Source organism: Sus scrofa, chromosome 13 (genome assembly GCF_054392235.1).
Source record: "Sus scrofa isolate SSC_HxYL_T2T_F1_AM1 chromosome 13, Sscrofa_HxYL_maternal_Yorkshire_Landrace_v2.0, whole genome shotgun sequence".
NCBI classification, from domain to species: domain Eukaryota; kingdom Metazoa; phylum Chordata; class Mammalia; order Artiodactyla; family Suidae; genus Sus; species Sus scrofa.
The window spans coordinates 161,141,266-161,165,646 of record NC_139395.1 but is presented as its reverse complement, the minus strand read 5'-3'; the positions used below and the strand labels follow the sequence as shown (position 1 = coordinate 161,165,646).

Genomic DNA, 24,381 nt, shown 5'->3' with positions numbered 1-24,381 from the left:
AATACATATTCAGCACCTTCTAGATGCAAGGAACTGCCTTCTAATAGTTTCCATTCTGGTTGAGGAAGTTTGATGTAGTTATATTCAATGGTCAATCAATATAATCATCCCCTGCATACATCCTCAACTCCCTGCCCCTCTCTTGAGTTACTATAAACTTGGCAAAATCACAATCCTGGCTGTCTCAATATTGTATTTACTAAATTCCTGCACCCTTGCAGTGGAAACTGGAAGAAGAAAAACACTCAATCATGCTGACTTTATATTCATGATTACTAATTTTAAGTGGCCCTTTAAAGATGATTGAAGTTCCCTGCTCCATTAATTACCCTACCCTCCTAGATAACAACTTTATACTTTCTCTCATGTTCAACGTCTTTTCCTCAGTCCTCAGTTTTAGCCAGTGACTTTGCTCCCTATTTCACTGACAATAATGAAGCAATATGAAGAAGACTTTCATAAACTCCCATGACTAATTCAATCTTGCTATCACATTTTTACCCATAAGCCTGCCTTCCAGAAGCGCAAAAAAAATCCAAACACAAGAAACATGGAGAACATGACATCAAGGTACATAATAATCAAATTGGTGAAAACTAGTGATAAAGAAAAAAAATCTTAAAGGTGTCCATGGAAAGAAAACATTACAGAGGAACAGAAGTAAGAATAACATCATATCTCTCATTAAAAACTTTGCAAGTCAGAACAATTTGACCCCAAATATGCCTCACGTGCAGCCCCCCCAAAAAATGAAGATGTAATAAAGATGCTTCCACACTTAACTCATAGAATTTATCATCAGCAGACCCTCCACTGTGAGAAATGTTAAAGCAGGTACTTCAAGCAGAAGGAACTGATACCAGATGGAAATCTGGATCTACACATTGAAAAGCACTGGAAGTAACTACAGGAATAAATGTTTACATTATCTTTCTTATTATTTAAATCTCTTAAAAGATAACTGAATACTTAAGTATAATAAAAATGTATTGTGAGGTTTATAATATTTGTAAAAGTAAAATGCATGACTATAATAACATAAAGACCAGAGGAAGTATATTATTGTAAAGCTCTATATTATTCCTGATGTGTTACAAAATTACTTGAAGGTAGAATGTGATAAGTTAAAAATGTATGCTAAAATCCCTAAAGCTATCACTAATGTAATAAGAATTATAGCTAAAAGAAATGAGATCCTGCTGTTTAGCACTGGGAATTATGTGTGGTCACTTATGATGGAGCATGATAATGTGAGAAAATATAATGTATACATGATGTATAACTGGATCACCATGCTGTACAGTAAAAAATTGACAGAACACTGTAAACCAGCTATAATGGAATAAAAATCATTATAAAAAAAGAATTATAGCTAAAAGATGATATCTATAAAAAGATGTTATAAACAGAGAAAACAAAAATATCTGGTTAATCTAAAAGTAAGCAGAAAAGTACAAAAGGGGAAACAAAGAAAAGATGAGAGAATTAGAAAACAAATAGCAAGGTGAGATACATAACAATTATTACATTAAATATAAATGGTCCAAACACCTTGATTAAAAGGCAGAGATTGTCAGATTGGATTTTTTTCTTCTTCTTTTTTGGCTGCCCTGCACATATGGAGTTCCCAGGCCAGTGATCAGATTCAAGCCAGGGTTTAAACCTACACCACAGCTGCATCAACACTGGATCCTTTAACCTGCTGTACCCGGCTGATGATCAAACCCATGTCCTGGTGCTGCAGAGACAGGAACTTCAGTTGTGCCACAGTGGGAACTTCAGATTGGATTTTTTAATTGCTGCTTATAAAAAGAATCATATTTAATATAGAAACACAAGTAAGTTTAAAGTACAACGATGGAAGAAGATATATTATGCTAACACTAATCAAAAGAAAGCTGGAATGGTTTTGTCAATATTAAATGAAGTAGATGTCAGAGCCAGGGATAAATAGGATCATTTCATGATAGTAAATTAAATCAAAAGTATATGACAATTCTAAACATTTATGCACTTAATAAGAGAGCTTTAAAATAAATGAAGCAAAAACTGACAGAAATGCAATGTGAAATACATTATAGTCAGAAGACAATTCTAGTCAGAAATTTCAGTGCCCCTCCCTGAATATCCTATAATAAAAATAGGCAGAAAATCAGCAAGGTTATAGTACATTTGAACAATATTATCAACCATCTTGACCTGACTAATATTTACAGAATACTACTCTAACAACCAGCAGAATACACATGCTTCTCAAATATATACAGGAATTTTAGCAAGATGGACATCTGGCATTGTCTGTTCAAATATTCCATCACAGACACCACCACGACTAGCAAACAAGAAATCAAAAGCAATGCAATTGCCCACCACTGCTCAGGCGAATGAGTTGAGAATGACTTGTATTCCATCTAGAGCTTAGGACATGTCATAGATAATTTCTACCAGAGTTAATGATAACTTTATGTTATAGTCTTTTTTTCATTTTTTGGCCACACCTGCATCATTTGGAAGTTTCCAGGCCAGGGATGGAATCTGAGATGTTAGCAACAACCTACAACACTGGATCCTTAACCCACAGTTCCACAGTGGGAACTCCCTATGTGTATAATTCTCACTATTGAGAAGACTGTTCTGATTGTTAGCATAAACAATGAGTCAGCAGTTACTCCAGATAGAATACTTAAACAATTGAGGATGGTCTCCTTTTGTACCTTGTAGTGAGTCAGAATTTCCGTTTTTGGTGGTTTATAGAAATAAAGTCACAGGGTATAATCGGGTCTTGGGATACTATTACTAAAGTGCATAAAATCTTAGCCTGAGGCAGCAGTAGGTGAAAGGGGCATATGGTGATCCAAGAAAAAAGATTATCACAACGTGAAGTTGGAACCAGAAACTTACATATTTGGATCTCTATCAGTCTCTTCCAGGTGGCAAGTATGTGGACCATCACCCTACAAAGATTGTTGAATTCAAATTTACAGTTACCTGGGGTCCAATCAATATATTGTAGCAATTGATTCTTTCTCTGAGATAAAGGAAACTAGCAAAGTTATAGGTTAATTTATTTATGGTAATTTGTCCATGTAGGTACAAATGGAATGGTCATTGCCTATAATTCTCTCATTTAATGATCACATTTAATGAGACTAGAATAACCTATAGGTTTTCATCATAGGGGTTTAATGATGGATGGCATATCCAACAGTCAGTAAGACTGAGGGCAGAGGTACTATTTGGAACAATATAATAAACGATTATAATAAAGAGGGGAGAAAAAGGAGAGAAGGGAGGATTATGGGTAAAAAAAAATGAGTGATCCGTATAGTAAATGAGAAGGAAAATGATTGTCAGTAAGCAGGTCAAAAACAAAACAGGAATTAGACCAGGGTCCTGGTATAATGTCTTAGTTGGAAACTGTCTATTTTCCAAGACCATGTGCTTATTCCAGAGGTCTTAGGTCAACTGTCTATTTCCAGAGATCAGCTACTTCTAGAGGATCTGTGACAATTCTCAGCTTGAAATCCCCTATTGAAGTAGACTTCCAGTTTCATGGAATTGAGTTGTTTCTTTGGAGGCAGGGGGCAGCCCACAGCATGTGGAAGTTTCTGAGCCAGGGAGTGAACCCAAACCACAGCAGTGATCTGAGCCTCTGCAGTGACAAGGCTGGATTTTAACTTGCTGCACCACAAGAGCACTCTGAATTGTTTCTTTAGCTGTGAAAAGTTAAGTCAAAAATGGACTTGTTGCTATTCACAACGGCCAAGACATCAAAATAACCTAAATGTCCATCAACAGATGAATGGCTTAAGAAGATGTGGTATATACATACAATGGAATACTACTCAGCCATAAAAAAGAATGAAATAGTGCCATTTGCAGCAACATAGATGCAACTAGAGATTATCAAACTAAAGTCCAAAAGAGAAAGACAAATACCATGTGATATCACTAACATGTGGGATCAAAATATGACATGAATGAATCTATCTACAAAACAGAAACAGACCCATAGACATAGAGAACAGACTTGTAGTTGCTAAGGGTGGAGAGGGAGAGAGATGGACTGGGAGTTTAGGGTTAGTAGATGCAAACTATTACATTTAGAATGGATAAACAACAATGTCCTACTACTGCATAGCACAGGAAACGATATCCAATCTCCTGGGATAGACAGTGATGGAAAAGAATATTTTTTAAAAAAGAATGTATATAGGTATGTAATGAGTCATTCTGCTATTCAGCAACATAGCATAACATTACCTAACATTGTAAATCAACTGTACTTTAAGAAAATTTTAATTGACTTGGTGAAGTTTCACTAACATATTTGTGACACAAACTTTAACACTTCATGAAGTAGACAGTCTCCTTTTGGAGAGCTGCAAAATGAGGTAGAATAAAGAAAGTTTTATAGGATAAAGAATAAAGAACAGGAAAAAGAAAATTTTTTTGAAAATCTGATTGGCTGGTAGTCAACCGTGTTTGTGTAAGAAGGCAGAGAGTTGGCTTGCATTTGGGGATTGACTGATTAGATATATTGCATTTCTGGCCAAGTGGAGCATTTATAGGGATGCAAAAGTTATCTACGTTTCAGTTTATTAATGGGGCACCCTGGGCAGGAATCACTCCATCTTGGGCCTCGAAGGGTATTTCAACAGTTGTTAACAGTACCTAGTAAGATCCCTTCCAGTGAGGTTCAAGAGAGGTTTTTTTCTGAGTATGTCTTTCAACAGATGAAATTTTCTAGTTAATGATCATGAAGAGCCAATTTAAGGAGTATCATGAAGAGTTCCCCGAGAGGCTCAGTGGGAATGAATCTGATTAGTATCCATGAGGACTCAGGTTTGATCCCTGGCCTTGCTCAGGGGATTAAAGATCTGGCATTGCCGTGAGCTATGGTATAGGACAGAAACGTGGCTCAGATCTGATGTTTCTGTGGCTGTGGTGTAGGTCAGAGGCTATGGCTCCAATTCAACCCCTAGCCTGGGAACATCCATATGCCACAGGTGTGGCCCAAAAAAAAAAAAAAAAGCATCATGGGATCTGGTCTTAACGTGTTCATTATAGGACTGAGTATAGTGCATGACTCCCTTGCAATATTTTGCCACATCTGCATGCAGCAAGAGTCTAATATCAGGGGGTAAATTTCTAAAAGTATGGGCCTTCCTGTTGACAGTTCATAGGGATATAACCAACATGTCTCTGAGAGAGTGGATCATATGACCAAAAGGACTAGTGAGAGTACCTTTAGCCAAGAGAGTTCAAGGTTTTCTGAAAGTTTTGCAGATTTTAATTTAAGGACTCCATTGGTTCTTTTGATCTATCCATAAGTTTCTGGGGATAATGACAGGATAATTTTTGAGAAAAAGTGATGACTTACCAAGTTCTTTTCTTTGTTCTTCATTTAAAGTGTGTGCCTTGGTCATTTGATACAAAAGTTGGTATATCCCAGGTTCAAAACACAAAATCAAGCAGCTTTTTAGAGACTGAAAACAATATTCAGCAAAGAAGGTTTTCAGCAAAGTAATGCTGTAAACCATCCTCTAAGTAAACAAATCCACTGGAGAGTGGGAATTGAATTAAATCCATGTGAAAATATTCAAAGGGTCCTGGAGGCTTTGGTTCCTAGCCATGCCTCATATTTACAGTTTTTCCAGGATTATGTTGTTCACAAGTAACACATGTCCCCCAAATCATCTCAACTGTCTTTTTAAAGTTTTTCCACCAATGTTGACTTAAGATAGGAAACGACATGTCTTCACCATAATGAGTACTTTCACGGAGAAACTCAGCTAACATCCATTTGAAGTCATCTGATACCAACAAATGGCCATCTTGAGAGTCCCAAGGATTATCTGAGTAAAGGATACACAATATTTCTTCCATTCTCCCTTTTCCAAATCGTGGGATAGATTTCTTTTTTTTTTCTTTTCTTTTCTCTTTTTCTTATTACTCAATGAATTTTATTACATTTAGTGTTGCACAATGATCATCACAACGAAATTATAGCATTTCCATCCCAAACCCCCAGTGCATCCCCCCACCTCCCAACCTGTCTCATTTGGAAACCATAAGTTTTTCAAAGTCTGTGAGTCAGTATCTGTTCAGCAAAGAAGTTCATTGCGTCCTTTTTTTAGATTTCACATGTAAGTGATAGCATTTGATGTTGGTGTCTCACTGTCTAACTAACTTCACTTAGCATGATAATTTCTAGGTCTATCCTTGCTGCTGCAAATGCTGTTGTTTCTTTCCTTTTAATGACCGAGTAATACTCCATTGTGTATATGTACCACATCTTCTTTATCCACTCCTCTGTCAATGGACATTTAGGTTGCTTCCATGTCTTGGCTATTGTATATAGTGCTGCCATGAACAATTGGAGTACATGATTCTTTTCAAATCATGGTTTCTCTGGATAGATGCCCAGGAGTGGGATTGCTGGATCAAATGGTAATTCTATTTTTAGCTTTATGACTCATGGGCTAGATTTCTGATGTGGATATTTGATAATGGCTTCTTTGACTCAGTCCAGAGATTTATCTTTTGGGGGTTTATTTAGTGTCATAACCTTGGTGAAGTCTGCTTGCTTTGCAAAATTATCTACTAGAGTATCTCCTTTAACCTCCATTTTATCTTTTTCTCTCTGTGAGCATGGGCCTCAATCTTTATAATAGCCATCTCATTGGAAAGTAGAAGTACACCTAAAAGTCCTTAACCTATTGTCCACTTTTGATGGGGAATCCTGCATAAGAGAGAAAGCTTTTTGTTTCTAAAGCATAATGTACCACTTCAGAAGCATACCTGCCATCTGCATATGTGTTTACTCTCTAGTGTCCAGCTAATTGACAAGCTCTAAGAAGTGTTATAAATTCTGCCGTCTGAACTAACTTTCCCTCAGGTAGATGACCATCCTATAAGGGGAGAGTTTAGATTAGTGACAGCATTAGCAATAGCATGATAACCTCCAGTTTCAATATCTTTTTTAATTTATTATTCATTCATTCATTCATTCATTTATTGTCCTTTTAGGGCTGCATGTGCAGCATATGGAGGTTCCCAGGCTAGGGGTTCAATCCGAGCTGTAGCAGCTGGCCTACACCACAGCCTTACCAATGTGGGATCCAAGCTGTATCTGTGAACTACACCACAGCTCATGGCAACTCCAGGTCCTGAGCAAGGCTAGCGAGGCCAGGGATCAAATCTGCATCCTCATGGATACTAGTCGGGTTCACTACCATCACAATGGAAACTCCCAGTTTCAATTTTGAAGTGTGACCCATCATCAAATATTAGGTCAGGATTCTCAATGGGAGTCTCTCTCTAATAAAGCCAAGCAAGGTATACAGAAAGTCCCTAACTTTAGCAACACAATTGTGATCTTCCTGTCCTTCTGGTAAAGGACTTTGGAGTGTTACAGCAGTTAATATTAATGTGAGAGGGAGACGGCATCAGAAATTCATAAGAGATTTATTAACTGACTTAAAAGTGTTGTGTATTCTCAGTAAAATCTTTACCCCAGAAGGAACCAGAAGGTCAAGCAGGGAGCCTAGAACTAATTCAGGAGAAGGGTCAGCAAGATTTGCAGTGGCAGCATTGCCCTAGGACAAGGGTATCAGCCTTCAGCTGGAGTTAGGGTACGGCTAGAGTAAGTGATGAGTTTTTGATGGTTTTCATGACATTCATTTAAAAACCCAAGTTTGGGAGTTCCCATCGTGGCTCAGTGGAAATGAATCCGACTAGTATCCATGAGGATTCAGGTCTGATCCCTGGCCTCAATCAGTGGGTTAAGAAGCCAGCATTGTCATAAGCTGTGGTGTAGGTTGCAAACATGCCTTGGATCCTGCATAGCTGTGGCTGTGGTGTAGGCTGCCAGCTGTAGCTCTAATTCAGCCCCTAGCCTGGGAACGTCCATATTCCAGGGGTGCGGCCCTACCAAAATAAAATAAAATAAAATAAAATTTGTCTAGAACAGTCATGTACAAACAAAAGGGTATGTTGTTGTTTTGTTAGGGATGTCTAAGGAAACAAGATGTTGAAGACCTTTCTTAAGATTATAAAAGGCTTCTTTAATACTTACACTCCCAGGAGAGCGTCTCTTACTAAAGACTTAGCCATTTCATAAAAAGATGTCACAGTCTCGGAAAAATTTGCACACATAGTCTGAAATGTCCAGGTAGACCTGGATGTCGTCTCAATTAAAGTTTTGTGAGAAGTCTAGGACAAGTTTGAACAGTCTTCATCCTGTCATGAGAGAATGTTTTCTCTCCTTAAATAGGTCATGCCCTAAATAATGGACTAGGTTTTGGCAAAATTGTAGTTTATCTTTTTTGAAACTTTATATGCCTGTTCTCCTAAGGCTGAAAGAAAGTAAATGGAATCCTTTTTACAGGCTTCTCTGAACAAAATTGAAGGTCAACTGCATATTTTATCAGGGCTGAATCACAAGGAAAATTCATATCTTTTACTTTTTTTTTTTTTTTTAACAGCTCCATCTGCAGCCTATGGGAGTTCCCAGGTCAGTGGTCAAATCAGAGCTGCAGCTGAGGCCCACACCACAGCCACAGCAACACCAAATCCTAGCTGTATCTGCAATCTATGTCACATCTTGCAGCACTGCCAGATCCTTAAGCCACTGAGTGAGGCTAGGGATAAAACTCTCATCTTTACACAGACAATATCGAGTCCTTAACCTGCTGAGGCACAATGGGAACTTTAGATCTTTTACTTCGTGATGAAGGAACTTGAAAAAAGGAGGGGGATTCAGTGAACCCCTAGAGCTTAGCTCTCTATGTGGAGTGTTGTCCAATCAGTTGAAGGCAAAAAGGTATTGACTGTCCTGGTGTAGAGACACACACTGAGAAAGGCAGAGCAATAAGCCACAACATTGAAGCAGGTGATTGGGGAAGAATTGATGAGAGCATAGTATTTAAGTCAAGTACTAATGGAAAGAGAGGGATAACAATTGTATTGACGTCCCTGAGCACTTAAATCAATATCCTTGTCCATTTGGTTTCTTTACTGGCAGGGAAGGAATGTTACAAGGGTTAGGGCAGGTTATGAAAAGGCCTTTGGGAGTTCCCTTCATGGCTCAGTGGTTAACGAACCCAGCTAGGATCCATGAGGATGTGGGTTCAATTCCTGGCCTTGCTCAGGGGATTAAGGATCCGGCATTGCCATGAGCAGTGGTGTAGGACAAAGACTCAGCTTGGATCCTGTGTTGCTGTCACTGCAGTGTAGGCCAGCAGCTATAGCTCCATTTCATTCCCTAACCTGGGAACCTCCATATGCCACAGGTGCAGCCCTAAAAAAGAAAAAGAAAAAAAAAAGGCCTTTGGATACAAGGCTCTCAACTACAGATTTGAGACTTTCCTTTGTTCTAGCTCTGGCTTTGGCTATGGGGAAGTTTGGATAACAGTTTGGCAGGCTCTATCTGAACTTGAATAGATTTCACTCCAGTTGTTTTTACTATGTCAATTCCTGTGAGAATTTTAGCCCATAGAGTGTCAGGTACAGTGTCTAGATCTTCATCTGGAGTATACACTAAATATAGAATAGAAGGGAAGGTTTATAGAGAGCAGACACAACTTGATTATGAATAGGCAAGTCCTCTGAAACCAGAAATAGTCCCTCTGGTGTGCGTTTAACATTACAGTTCCATTTGCAAAGTATATCTCTCCATAATGCATTTGTAGGGGTCATGTCACAGAAAAGGAAGGAATATTTTTCAGTCAAAAACCAAGAGTTTTAGTTATGGGCTGGGAGATAAGGAAGCATCTGTAGGTTTATTGAAATTCCTACCACTTGTGTGCTATGTTTATTCTAAAGAAAAGATTAGTAAAGATGGCAGGGCTTGATGTAGAATGGTTCATGTGTTGAAAGGTATTTTCTGATTTATCCAAAAATCTCCTACAGTTTCATCCTTTTGTTTGTTGCACAACTGAATTATGGTCCAGTCAGCTTTCATTGGAGATGTTTCAGGTGTAATTTTTAGGATATTTTGAACTACTTTTATGGCCTTTTGGGGGGGACCCTAGGGCTTCTTGTGGAAAGAAGCATCCTGTAGGTCCCTCTCTGCATCAGTCCTGTCAGCTCTTGCCATCCAGGATTTAGCATCTGATTAGATCTAACATATGTACAAGGTGATATAGGTCAGTTAACCCTGGGTCATATGTACCCAAAGAACTCTAAATTCTTCTGTGAATACTTTCTGGTCTTACTTGGTTTAGGGGAATCTTTCATTACAGCTCTAATTCCCACTGGGTCCAAGGTTCACATTCTACTCTTGTCTGCACACCTAACTCATAGGCGGGATGAATCCTTAGAAGCAACTGGAATTTGGGGGTTTTAAAAGAGTTGTTGAAAAAAGGCAGGGGGACTGGAGAACAGGAAGAGGAAGGAGAACGTACAGGGGGGAGGAGAGCAGAAAGCTAAGAGCAAATGGGCAGGGACTGGCTATAAGAAGGCAACTGAAAGACAAGGAGGAGGACTTACTATGGGAATGAGTCGATTGTTATTTAAGTTTGCCGAATTGTTCATTAGCTTTGACCAAAAATCTTTCAGTGAAGCAATTTTGTACAGAATTTTATTTCAAGGCCTCTGCAAACAAGTTTTTTTAAAAAATGCTGTGCATTGAGTCTGAGAAGTCTCATTTTCTTTCTTTTTTAAGGTACCTCTCAAATGAACTATTTTGTTCAAGCCCAGTAGTCCACAGAGTGACCATGGAAGGCCCAGCTCATCCTTGGTAAAGTTATGCTATCTGAAACAAGGTGCAAGAATTAGAATTGTAATGAGTGGACCTATAAGAAGTAGGAGTCTTTCCAGAAGAAAGAGAGGAACTAGACTTAGCTCTTTCTATAAGAGCTGACAATAGTCTGTTGAAAGTGATGCTTGAGTACTTTGAGTCTTGAGCCTCCAGTGTGATGGTCACTGACTCCAAATGCAGACCCAATAACCTACACCTCCAGGCAGGTGTAAAACCAGAGAGAAAGCTGTCTGTGGATCAAAGTCAAACTCTCAGGACCAAAAAAGAAAAGAAAAGAAAAATTGAAACACAAGGATAGCCTTACCTAGGCTACCCAAACTTTGTCCAAAAAAATGGTGGTCCCTGCCAGTCGGTGAGGCCAGCTCAACAAAAGGCTTAAATGGCCTATGTCTGTGTTCTACTCTGGGACAAACAATACTTTTAGACAACATAGCATAAAACAGAAGTAGAAAAGAGCAAAAAAGGATAAAAAGGAATGACCTGACCCCACCACAAATGAGAACTAATAACAAAACCAGAGTATCAAACTGAGACTGGATAGCCAAAGAACTCAAAAGCACAGAGCTCAGACCCAGTGCTGACTTAGCATGCCAATGCATACAAGTGGCCTTGGTGGGTACTGTACCTGGTTGAAGGCTGGAGGCTGTGGTGACAGGCAGTATAGACAACAGCTTGATGGAACCTTCAGGAAAACTATGGAAATAAAGACCACCAAGAGATGTCCCATTGTGGCTCAGCAGTAATGAACCCAACTAGCATCCATGAGGATGTGGGTGCCTGGTCCTGCTCAGTGGGTTAAAGATCCGGTGTTGCTGTAAGCTGTGCTGTAGGTCACAGACACTGCTCAGATCCTGGGAATTTCCAGGATCTAGCCTGGGAATTTCCATATGCCTCAGGTATGGCCCTAAAAAAAATAAAATTAAAATTAAAAAAGACTACCCAAAGAAAACAAATTCACAATTTGCTATAGTAAGTCACCACTTGTGTTTGGCAGAGACTCAAATGCAGGCAGGGAAGTGGAGAAGTTTTATAGCAAAAAAAGGTGAAGGTTTCAGAAGTGCTCTGACTGGATCTCAGTGCCATGGAGAAGCTGGAGGCAGGTGCATTTTTTTGTGGAACATATTTAGCTTCCTCTGATTGATACTGAGTTGGAAGCAGGAGCAAAAACTGGGGAAGTTCGCAGTCACTGACCAAGTCCTGACTGGGGTCATTTGCTGCAGAGTTTGTGATTTGGCTGCCTGGACTGGTTGCTGCAGAGGTTATGGGTCAGGGGTCTGCTGTCATATAAGGTCTGGCCACTGTCTGTGTGTTCAGTGGAAGTCTGGCATTACAGATATTTTAAAAGTCTGGTTGATGGACCATGTTTTACTTTTTAGTTATTTAACTATATAGTCATATAATAGCAATATTTGGTCATATAACATTTTATACTTTCTAATACAATTTCACATACATTCTTCCCCCTTTTCATCCTTACAGCAATCTTGCGATCCTGGGGAGATTAATTACCTGAGGACCTTCATTGGATTTGGGCTAAAATTAGGAGTCAAACATAGTATAGGCTGACCTGCAATATAACACTCAAATTGGTATAGATATCTATAATGACTTTAAAATAAATATTTTGGACAATGTAAATCAACTGTAATAAAAAATTTTAATAAAATAAATATTTTGGGCTCTATGCTATGATTAAGGGTCTGTTCCTCTGCTTCTAAATTCACTGCTTAAAGTTGGGATAAAGACTTGAAGGGTCATAGCTCCCTACAAATACCTACAAGGCTGTCATGTGGAAGAAGGATTAGGTTTATTCCTATGGCTCCAGAAGGCAGAACTCACACCAGTAAGTGGAAGAGAAGCAGATTTCAATTTAAAATGTGAACTATCTTTCTAATAATGAGAAACTTGGCCCCAAAAGAAAGGCTCACCTTGTGAAAGAGCCAATTCCTCATCTCTCTTAGTGTTTGAGTAGTACTCCATAATCCCACACTTCTAGAGAGTGCTTCAAATGACCAGGCCATCTAATTTCAAAGGACATCATAAACTTCAAGTTTGTGATACTTTTTAATTATAAAAAGAGACATAGTTTAAATACAGCAGTTTAATACTTTTCAAATTCTGGATAAAATTATTATATTTCTCAAAAACAATTTGCTCAATTTTTTTGCTTTTTTGTTTTTGCTTTTTAGGGCTGCACCTGTAGCATATGGAGGTTCCCAGACTAGGGGTCTAATTGGAAGTACAGCCACTGGCCTCTGCCACAGCCACGGCAACCCCATATTCAAGCCGAGTCTGCGACCTATACCTCAGCTCACAGCAACGCCAGATCCTTAACCTACTGATCGAGGCCAGGGATGGAACCCACAACCTCATGGTTCCTAGTCGGATTCATTTCTGCTGAGCCACAATGAGAGCTCCAGTCGGCTCAATTTTAAACTTTATCCCCAGACTCTTCTTTGATTAGTGTTTTTGTCCTTAAACACACATATTTAAAAAATATATTTTTAAAAGTAAAAAAAATTAAAGTCCTAATAGGAAGTTATCTAATTCAGTCCTCCATCTGCATTGTTTTCTGATTGCACAATTCTAAAATTTTATATCAAATGCATTGCACTCATTTTTTGATGTTTCAATAAATTGTGCAAATTTGATGAGGTGGGGGGAGAGGAACTTTTCCCTTTGAATGATAAGTACTAGGATTTTAATCTATGATCTTAACTCTTTGAACATGAATGTGGCTTCTTTTTGAATGTTCTCTCAGGTTGAACGCAATTTTCTAGCTTACAAATAACTCAAAGCTGAAATAAAACAGTGAGTTCTCTTGAATTGTGATTGCTTGTTGTTTTACAAGAACTTCTGAGGGATAATCTTCTCAACTCATCCTTTATCTGCCTTTTCAACTATTTAAATCTAATCCCCCAATTTTTGCCTTGAACAGTATTTCCTTTTGATTTGGGGCTGTGGTTTCTCTCTTGAAAAACAAAACATAATCCTGGGGATTCTGCCAAATCTAATGTCATTGCAGAGGTGAAGGAGGCAAGAAGTTGGGAAAGAGAGAAATGCCCCCTACACAAATCCAGTTGCTCTGAGCCGTCTTTGACAACTTCCGGGACCAGACTTAAGGCAGTGTTTGAAATTGTATTCTTTACCTTATCTATTTATTTTTTTAATATCTGTACATATTTACATACATACACGTATGTCGAGGGAGAGAGAAAGCAGTGACGTGAGGCTCCTTGAGAAGAGGAGGGGATATGGAAATAAAACAGGTGTCTGGGAAGAGAGAAGGGAGAATTGAGAGTTAATAACCGTCACTCAGACGAGCAGGAGTTCTCTGCAGGTAGCAGAGGGGAAATGCGAACTCGTGCACCCTCTTTGGGGACAGGCTCTGTTGCTTTCTATTTCTTCTCTTGCAGCCAGGTGCACATTTATTTGAAATGGACTGAATTTCCTGCTTGATGACTAGTCAGGTTGGTTCTTCAAAACTAGTGGACATTTCTTTTTAACGTCTCCAACGCTTTTTTTCTTTTTTTTAATTTTTTTCTCTTTTTGAGGTTGAGGGGGAACAGATCAGTTGAAATTCTGGCTGGATTAGTGGAGGATTCTCAGAAATAAGAAAGGGAGAAGGAAACGGACTTAGAAGCTGGAGAGCAAAGCAGCAGCCCCCCGTCCCCAGATCCTCCGCACCCACTACCTCCGCCCGGTGACCTCCCGTGGAGACCCCGAGAGGCTGCATCAATATTTGATTAGTCCTTCGCCAGCTCGTTACCAGCACTCGTCGGCGGTGCTTGCCAGGCATCGCCTGCGCTGCGCTGAAGCCTGCGCGGGGGCCCTCAAGGGGCTTTGGAAGGACTGGCTCTGCGCTCGCCCCCTCCCCAGGGAGGCGCGGCGCCCACCATGCGGGGCTGCACGCGGCTCGCGCTGCCCTGCGCCCTGCTGTGGCTTCTGCAGGCGGCGGCACCCGGGAGCCCCGCGAAATCCCTGGCGCAGCGCCGCGACCCCCGCGACCCTGCCAGGGGCGCCGATTTCGACCGCATCTACAGTGGGACGGTGAGCCTCAGCACCGAAAACATCTACTCCTTCAACTACACCAGCCAGCCTGGCCAGGTAAGACACTCTCTCCCCTCGCTGCACTCCCAGGAACTTGCCAGATCTCAGAGACCCGTTGTTGCTCTGGGTCTCCTGGGAATCGACGTCGGGAGACCTCAGAGACCAAGGTACTCCCGTTCCCCTTCTCCATCAAAGCAATCACTGCCCTGCCCGAGCTGCCGCATCCTGTGCTACCGGCCTCAGGGACAACTCCGCCTCCTCTCTCGCCTCCGCTGGCCTGGTAGCTGGAATTTCTGGGCTTTGCAGAGGCGCTGGTTCCCCATATGGTCTGCGGGTCCTGGCCCCCTACTGAGCCTTCTCTAGGGAGGTGACCATTTCTAGCGCTGCGGAGGGAAAGGACCGCACCCCTCTGTTCCTAACCTCCTTCCGGAAGGAACCTCATCTCATTTGAGTGGTTCTGCCAGACCCTTCTATTTCACAGCGCCTGTGGAGGATAAGTTGCTCAGAGCCTAAAATGGGAATATGTGAGAATGGACGCAAGCCGCAGGACCGCTGTGGATTCAAGTCACTTCCTGCGTTTCTGTACCATTGTTAGCACGTATGTGCTTCAGAAAAGCCAGAAAACCCAGCTAAAGATATCGGAGTTGCAGTAGTCAACCAATCTATCGAGGTTTTGATTTTATATAAGGATGCATAACTGAGTGAAAGTTCTAGACCTATTTCTGACAAAAATTGAGTTGAGACAAGCGGAGGAAATGACTGTTCCAGTAATTATTACGTTGACACATATACTCTGATTGTATAATGTAAGAAAACGTATACAATTAGCTTTTCCCCTCTAAAGGGTGCCCGCTGAGGCACAGAGAAAAAAACTCCCCATTGTACCTGCCTCTAGATCTTTCCATGAATGTATGTGAATGAATGTGTATGTGTATGTATGCATATGAATGAACGTATATGCATCCCTTACTATGCCAGCTTTCCTTGCTCCCTTGGGATATTCCAGAACCAGATGATGGGGATACCATGATATGCCCCCTCTATAACGCTCTGCTTAGGATCAGAACTCTGAAACCCAGTAGCTTGGAGAAGTGTTGAGCTGGAGGAACCAATGTGCCCATCATCACTCCCAGACATTTCCCAAGTGTGTGTAGTGAGGCAAAGTACAAAAATCTGGCACCAAATCCTAAGCTTGGTCCTCACAATGGACCATGTCACCATGGTTCTCATCATGTCCTCCTGTCACCCGCTGACCTTCAGGTTGTACGTCCTGAAGTGATCAGAGTGGCTGTATGCAGAACCACTGTAGATCAGTGGTGGGGGCAGGGAGGGGGTGGTGGGTATAGTTTTTGCTCCCCACATTCCTGGTAACCAACATCTTCTAGTTCAGTGTGCGGTATGGACCAGCAGACATTGCAACTAAAGTGTGTTCCCCACCCTGTGATTGACTCAGAATAGATACATGTCTGGAAAAAACCATGGTCTCTGGGGTATACTGTCTCCCCCTAAATCACTGCTAAAGAAACTGAAATGATGTGTGTAAAGTAAGACCTGACATAAGGCTTTGGTATTTCTTGCTCTTCTGCTTAGAGATAGAGGGACTGCTTTTTTTAGTGTTGTTTGGACCTTGCTGCCCTGTCAGTAATCAGTGAGTTTCTCTATCACAACACAGGTTGCACTGTTTACAGTTAGGGTCATCTGCTTGACTTTCCCAGAAACCCCTGAGATAGTGATGACAGGAGCAGAGTCACGTCCATCTCATACCCTAGTACCTAGTACAGTGCTTTGGCAGATAACAGGTTTACAGGAGTTTTTGAGAAAATGAATAAATAGGTAAAAAATACAAGGAATTTTTAAGCTAAAACTAAATAAAATTGTACTTTTTTAGTAGGTCAAATGTGAGATCTTTTCAGATAAAAAAAAATTTTAAACATTGTTCTAATGTGTCCTTCCCATCTTGCCTGGATAAATGTCAAAATGCCCTTTATTTTATGAAACAATAGTGATAATTTTTTTAATATCTTTGCATAATGCAATAAGACTGACAGTCCCTAAAATTCTTCTAATCTGAGAAATACAGTTAGGTACCATGGCCTGGCAGATAACTCAAGTATTTCAATTATTTTAATGCCAGTATGCAGTAATATGAACCAAAGGACCTCAAATCTTACAGCTCTCTGAAACATCTCTTTAATATGTAAATAAGACAGTGGAACCCTCAGTCCACCTACACTGGGATATTGCCCTCCTCTCTCTCCAGCCCTGAATTCCCGTTGCTATCTCGAGATGGCATTTTTCTGACCCAGCCATCCAAATCATTATTCTGTTTCTTCGGATGGCCTCCTCTCCCCTTGGTTCCTTTTGCCCCATGTGGGAAACCAGCGCCCCCTCCGTTCAATACCATGAACACAGTGCTGTTGGAGATATGAAAAGTTCCCTGAGGGAGTTCCCATCGTGGCTCAGTGGTTAACGAATCCGACTAGGAACCATGAGGTTGCGGGTTCGATCCCTGCCCTTGCTCAGTGAGTTAACGATCCCGCATTGCCGTGACCTGTGGTGTAGGTCGCAGACGCAGCTCGGATCCCGCGTTGCTGTGGCTCTGGCGTAGGCCGGTGGCTACAGCTCCGATTCGACCCCTAGCCTGGGAACCTCCGTATGCCGTGGGAAGCGGCCCTAGAAAAGGCAAAAAGACCAAAAAAAAAAAAAAAAAAAAAAAAAAAGTTTACTGAAGGTTTGGAATAACATAAGGGAACCACAGAACAGCACAGGATAGGTGACAGATTAAATCAGAAATCTAAGCAACAATGTCACAACAATTTACCAGCCATTTTCCCCACCAGGAGAAATTTCAAGATGGTGGCAGTATTTGGGGGGCCCTGGCTTCTCACTGTCTTCTTGGCCACTCCTCATCCTAAACACTGGCCTCTCAGTCTCTAAAATTTTGTTACTCACTCACATCAAGCAGTTTTGCCTCCGTTACTAGTCCCAAACTCACTAAAACTTCCTTCTGAGTAAAGGTCAATGAACCAATGAGCAGAAACTTGGCCATGACTTTTTCCCTTTGACCTGAGCAAAGTCTTGGTCAGGGTCTGCTCTCAAAGTCCGCTCTCTCCTCTGCACAGGTCATTTCCCATCTAGTCCTCTTCAGTGCGACAAAGAATTAGGTTTAGGGGGGAAAAAAGCTAAGTTTTAAAATTTTTAATCTTTTTTCCTTTTCTCATCAAACCATTGATATATTTGCCATTATTTTCCCTTCAGTTTGGAGGAGAAAGGCTATTCTAAGTTTAGGCCTTGGTGAAGACAGGAAACTGCTGTGGGAGGTTTTACTCCTAATCTTTCCTGTCAGCCACTGCATCTCCTATACTAAAGGCTGCCCTTGCAGAGAACTATTTAGCCAAGAGCGTCATGCTAATTAGCTAAGCTCAGCACCAGGAAAAGTCTCACATGCCTTCCAGGCAGAGAGTAATGTAAATATGGGGTTGCCATTAAAAAAAAAAAAAAAAAAAACCTCGAAAAGAATAGAGTGACTAGTTGAAAGAAGGATAATGAAAATAGCGATCGAAGGTGCAGGTTAAGCAGATCATGGTTCACTTCAATCCCTTGGAGGGACAGTGTTTGGAGACTCCTTTTAAGGGGTGTGAGATTTCATTGTGTCAGACAGTGTTCCGTGTAACCATAGGGCTGGGACCAAACTAGAAGGAAATCACCTTGTTCAGAAAGTTGCCAGGGATCTGTTTGGGATCAAGGCCACAAAAGCAGGTTTATTGGGAATGAGAATACTCTTGTAGAGACAGGTGGTGACAATAATCAGATGTTTATATTTGAGCTAGATGGTGATAAGAAGCTCTTAAGTAAAAATCTAACCATCACCCAACAAGATGTCTTCTCTTAGTCTTTTAGTAACAGAATTCATTGTTTGCTACAGATTTTTGCACTTGAAATGTTTCCTGGAAATATTTCTTTTATTTTGTTTATGAACCTGAGGCATTTATCTTTTAATGACATATACTTTTCTATGCTCAAGGAACAATGCTTGGCTGTATTAATACGAACCAGCAGTTGTATAAATAGAACCAGTTACACCAGCCTCTCAGATCCAGATTCAAAAGCCTATCTAGTTCTCATGAACAATGAGATATATGTCAAGACATTCCAGTGGTGACTTCTAGATACATGCATTACCGCTTACACAGAAGAATTCAAACCTTTGCTGTGACAGCCTCAGTTCTCCTGCCTCGTATGTGTTCCCCCCACCCCGACCCCGTGTTCTTTACATACCAAGAGGCAGAGAAGCCTCTTCTGCTATCTTCCTTCATCTCCTTACTGAACTGGACTGGTGCTTGTTTATGGAGAGCAAATCATCTCATTAGCACATTATCTGAGGAATTGGTTACTGTCTCAGTCAGTTCAGGCTGTCAGAGTACCACAGACTTAGAAAACAAATATTTATTTCCCCCAGTCTTGGAGGCTGGGAGGTCCAAGATCAAAGTGTCAGCAGACTTGTGTCTGGTGAGAGCTGGCTTCCAGGCTTGTAAACAGCTGTGTCCTCACGTGGCCCAGAGAGCAGAGAGAAGCAAGCTCTCTCCTGTCTCTTCTCATAAGGGCACTAATCTCAATATAAGAGCTCCTACCTTGTGACCTAATTACCTTCCAAAGTCCCTACCTCCAAATACTATCACCCTGGCAATTAGACTTATACATATGAATTGGGGATGGGGGCAAAACACATTCAGTCCATTGGTGCTGTCCTCTCACATTTTCCTCTGTGGCTCTCAAAAAAGAGTATCAATGTGGCTTAAGTGTGCTTGGCTGACATTACTTTCATTATGAGTCTGATTTTATGGGGCACCCATCTTCTGCCTGCCCTGACCTGATAATCATGTGCTACATTATATAATGGATTCTGTAAGTGTGTGTTGTCCAATGCAATAGCCACTATCCACCTGTGCCTGTCAAGCACTTGAAAGATGACCAGTCACAAAATGAGATGCATGGTGTACAACACATCAGATTTTAAAGACAGTATGAGATAAATGTCATTAATGTTTTTATTGAGTATATGTTAACCAAGGGGCCAAGCAGTATTACAGAAGAGCACTAGGAGGAGATGAGTGTTTTATCTGTTCAGTTGCCTCTGGCCCTTTAGCAAATTCTCTCCCCCTTACCCCAAGCTTTATTTTCCCCATTGATAAGAGAAGATTGCATTTTTGATCCTTATTCAAGCAGGAAGTTTCAGTGCTCTTTTTTTTTTTTTAACCACATGTAAGATCATAATTTTTTTCTTGATTATAGATAAGAAGGAGAAATCTCTTACCAAAAAGATCATTTCTCCTTGTCTTTATAAGAGCAAGTAAATGAAAACTTTAAATTACTGTTTCCAAAAAAAAAAACAAAACAAAAAAAACAAACAAACAAACAAACAAAAAAAAAAACCACTACTCTTTTTTTTGTTTGTTTTGTTTTGTTTTTTTTGAGAAACTTCTTCTAGGGCTCCTCACTACCTGGAAGTGTTTTGTTTTTTCCCCCCACTTTTGCCACGTGTGCTGAGCTTGTATTCCAATTCCTTTTTGTTTCTTGCTGAGCGCCAGGTCAATAGGCTTGCTGTAGTGTTGGGTTTGGTTTTTCGTTTGTTGTTTCATTTTGTGTAGATTATACGGCTGTGATGGTCCCTTCTGAAGGGGTGTTTTATGTTCTTTTAGGTTCAAGATTTTCAGGCTTTCTGTCTTTCCTGATTTGGTTTCAGTGTATATCTCCTATGCCATTTCTCACTCTTGGTTTGAATCTTAAAGACTTGAAGATAATTGCGATACTGTGAAACCTCTTAGTTGTTAGAAGTGCCAGCATTTTTTTCTTCTTTTCAAATAGAAGTAACCACACCTTGTTGATATTATTAGGTTGCCATGCAGCACCCCAGAGTATGTTAGCCTGCTCTTCCTACATTGTTTAATGCTGGAGCTGACTGAAGTTCCATGTCAACACACCAGGATGGTGCATTAATGATTTAAAGGTACTTCTTAATGAGCTATTTGAATTAGGGCCTCACCATCCTTTCTGCTTATTTGCTAAGAAAAATATCAAATATGTCATGGGCCACCAGAAAATACTTTCACATTCTTTTCTACTTTGCTTTAAAAATTCATAAATGTTGATTTTTTTTCTTTTCTTGGATATTTTGAAAATAGAAACTTGGAGGTTGGCTCTGCAAACCAAAAGAAAACCTAAAGACCTGTATTTTGCTTAAAGCCTAAAGTCAGCAATAACAACAACATTGCAATCTATTAAATCCTTAGTCTAAGATCTTTTGGGTTTTCTATATAACAATGTTTCTAAGACTGTGCTTAAAAATTGTACATGGGAAAAAATTGATTTACGTGGCAAAAGACAGTGCTTCTTTCCTGGAGAGGGAAAAACAAAGCTGTTATACAGCAAATGCATATTATATATTGTGTTATTGATAATAAAAATGAATTACAACTAATCTGCTATAGTAATTAATTGCTTCAAATTCTTATTCCCCTCATTGCCTGTTAATTTGAAGTGACAGTAATAGCCAAAGAAATTGACTTTACTATTGGGAAGAAGTTACATGCAGATGTTAATTTTGTTGAAAGATTGAACAGGGAATTTTTCAGTTGGTTTAACAAGAAAAGTGAAGCTGGTTTGAAGGTGTCTTATATTGAAAAATGTGTCCAGAGAAATTGAATATAAGTTTTCTTTCCTGATCAGAAAGCTATATGAATCCACTTCCCTGTCACTGTTCCCAAGAACTGGGAAATTTTCTTCTCTTCAGGCAACTGAAGGGCTCTTTAGGAGCTACTTCTCAACCTATAATTTTGAAAAACATTATTTTGGACCCACCCTTTTACAGCTGATCTCAAGAATAGCCAGGCGTGTCAGTATATAATCATGAAACTATTGGCTATTTAAAAGTGAAGATCACCTATGTTTTGGTTAGATTCTTAAGTGTTTGAATAAAATACTTTATTTCTGAAAATGGTGGCAGAATTAAAGTTTATCTAACACCATCAAGTAACACGTTGTCCTGAGTGAAAGCATCCTCTGGCTACCTGGGGTACTTACCTAGCTGATACTGTGGACCTTTAAGAGTGAAGATAATAGTTCACCTCTCCCTCTGCCTAACCTGGGATACAAAAGATTTTCGGCTTTGTTAGCTTCTTCACTTGTCCCCTGTATGTGTAGGGTGTGTGTGTGTGTACTTTGTCTGTACCCACAACATATTGAAGTTCCCGGGCTGGGGATCAAACCCTCACCACAGCAGCAACCTGAGCCATAGCCAAGGCCAGCTCCTCAATCTGCTGCACCACAAGAGATCTCTAGTGTATTTTTAACTAGACTTTAGACTTTATTTTTCAAAGCAGTTCTGGGTTTACAGAAAAATTAAGCAGAAAGTGCAGAGCGTTCCCATATATCCCCTCCCCATTCTTCCCCACTCACACAGTTTTCCCTATTATTAGTATCTCGCATTAGCATGATACGCTAATGATAAACCAATATTGATAGAATGTTGATATTGTATTGGCCTCTATTATTTACTATGGTCCACAGTTTACATTAGGTTCACTCTATGGTTTCTGGGAAATGCACAGTGTCATATATCTGTTATTATGGTGGATTGTACAGAATCATTTCACTCCCATAAAAATTCCCTGTGCTCCACCTTTTCATCCCTCCTTCCTTTCCCTCAAACCTTTGCAACCACTGTTTTCTTTTTTAATGTCTTCATAGTTTTGCCTTTCCCAGAATGTCATGTGGTTGAAATCATATAGCATGCAGCCTTTCAGACTTGCTTCTTTCACTTAGCTATATGCTTTTAAGATTCCTTCATGTCTTTTCACAACTTGATAGCTTATTTCTTTTTAGTGCTAAGTAGTATTCCATTGTTTAGATGTGCCATAGTTCGTTTATCCATTCCCCTGTGAAAGACATCATGATTGATTCCAATTTTTGGCAATTATGAGTAAAGCTGCTGTAAACATTTGGTTGCAGATTTTTGTGTGGACACAAGATTTCAGCTCATTTGGGTAATACCAAGGAGCTTAATTCCTAGATCATATAGTAAGAGTATGTTTAGTTTTATAAGAAACTGTCAAACTTGTCTTCCAAAGTGACTGTACGTACCATTTTGCACTCCCATTAGAGAATTCCTGTTATTCCACAGCCTCATCTGCATCTGGTGTTGTCAGTACTTTAGATTTTAGCCATTCTAATAGGTATTCAGTGATATCTCATGGTTTTAATTTACAGTTTCCTAAGGGCATATGCTGCTTTTCATATGCTTATTAGCCCTCTGTCTATCTTCTTTGGTGAGGCATCTCTTCAGATCTTTTGTCCATTTTTAAATTCAGTTATTTCATTATTGTTGAGTTTAAAGTGTTTTTTGTAGTTTTTGGATATCAGTTTTTGGATCTGCAGTGGTGGGTGGGTTAGGCCATGGCATGCACAGCAGCTTGATGTGGACTCTCAGCTCTCAGACCAGTGATGGAACCCAGGGACACAGTGGTGAAAGTGCTGAGTCCTAACTCTGATACCACAGGAAACTCTACCAGTACTTTATCAGATACAAGTTTTGCAAATATTTTCTCCTTGTTTGTGGACTTGTCTTTTCATTCTCTTAATAGCATTTTTCACAGAGCAGACATTTTTAATTTAATGAAGTACCACTTATCAATTTTTTTCCCCATGGATCATGCCTTTGGTGTTATATCTAAAAAGTTGTTGTAAAATCTAAGGTCACCTAGATTTTCTCCTATGTTATCTTCTGGAAGTTTTATAGTTTTGAATTTTACATTTAGGTTTATGAACCATTTGGGGTTAATTTTTGTGAAAGGTGTAAGTCTCTGTCTACAGAGTTTTTGTTTTTGTTTATTTAGTTTTTGTTCTTCGTTGTTGTTGGTTGTTGTATATGATGGCCAATTGTACCAGCACCACTTATTGAAAAGACTGCCTTGTATTTTCAGTATTACAATACTGCCTATGTGTATTTATATTGATAGCTGGACTTGGACCAAAGAGTTTGAAGCACCTTCTTACCTGGGGCTCATCGTTCTTCCCATTGTTCCCAGCCTTCCCCTCTGTTACCACCTCTGACCTCTATCATTCTCCTGTTGTTTCTTTTTTCTAGGTATCATATGTCTCCCTGTTTCTTCCATCCTTTTTGTCTTTCAAGTCCTCTCTGCATACTGTCAGTCCATCGGGGTTCTTCCTCTTCTCTGGTTGTTTGAGGCATTGCCCCTTTTTCTTCATCTCAGGAGATATATTTTCTTCCTTCCTTCCTGATTCAGAGCCATGACAGCTACTCTCATTCCTGGAGAACTGTCTCCCAGTGTTCAAGGTTTTGCTGTATGAATTGAATAATACCAATGGTAAAGGATGAAGAACATACATTATTTCAGTAGATATTTGTGCTGACTTCATGTGCCATTATTTCCTTTATTCTTTTTTTTTTTTTTTTTTTTTTTTGTCTTTTTGCCTTTTCTAGGGCCACTCCCGCGTCATATGGAGTTCCCAGGCTAGGGGTCGAATCAGAGCTGTAGCCACTGGCCTAC

At 40.0% G+C, this 24,381-nt stretch overlaps 1 protein-coding gene and 1 long non-coding RNA gene across 7 annotated transcripts in view; one reads left to right on the top strand and one right to left on the bottom strand.

The window, feature by feature from the left end:
• The first annotated feature begins 14,054 nt into the window (after positions 1 to 14,054).
• SIDT1 (SID1 transmembrane family member 1) overlaps positions 14,055 to 24,381 on the top strand; it is a 95,798-nt gene continuing 85,471 nt past the window's right edge. For all 6 annotated transcript variants that reach the window (XR_014824814.1, XR_014824815.1, XM_003358806.5 and 3 more), the window contains exon 1: positions 14,055 to 14,872. Coding sequence is in view for 3 of the 6 variants with exons in the window: in XM_003358806.5 (XP_003358854.1) it covers positions 14,663 to 14,872 (210 nt within the window). In the remaining 3 variants the exon portion in view is untranslated. The remainder of the gene's footprint in view (positions 14,873 to 24,381) is intronic.
• Positions 22,154 to 24,381, bottom strand: part of LOC110256422 (uncharacterized) — a 90,203-nt gene continuing 87,975 nt past the window's right edge. The window contains exon 4 of the long non-coding RNA XR_014824833.1: positions 22,154 to 24,173. This is a non-coding gene — a long non-coding RNA (uncharacterized LOC110256422). The remainder of the gene's footprint in view (positions 24,174 to 24,381) is intronic.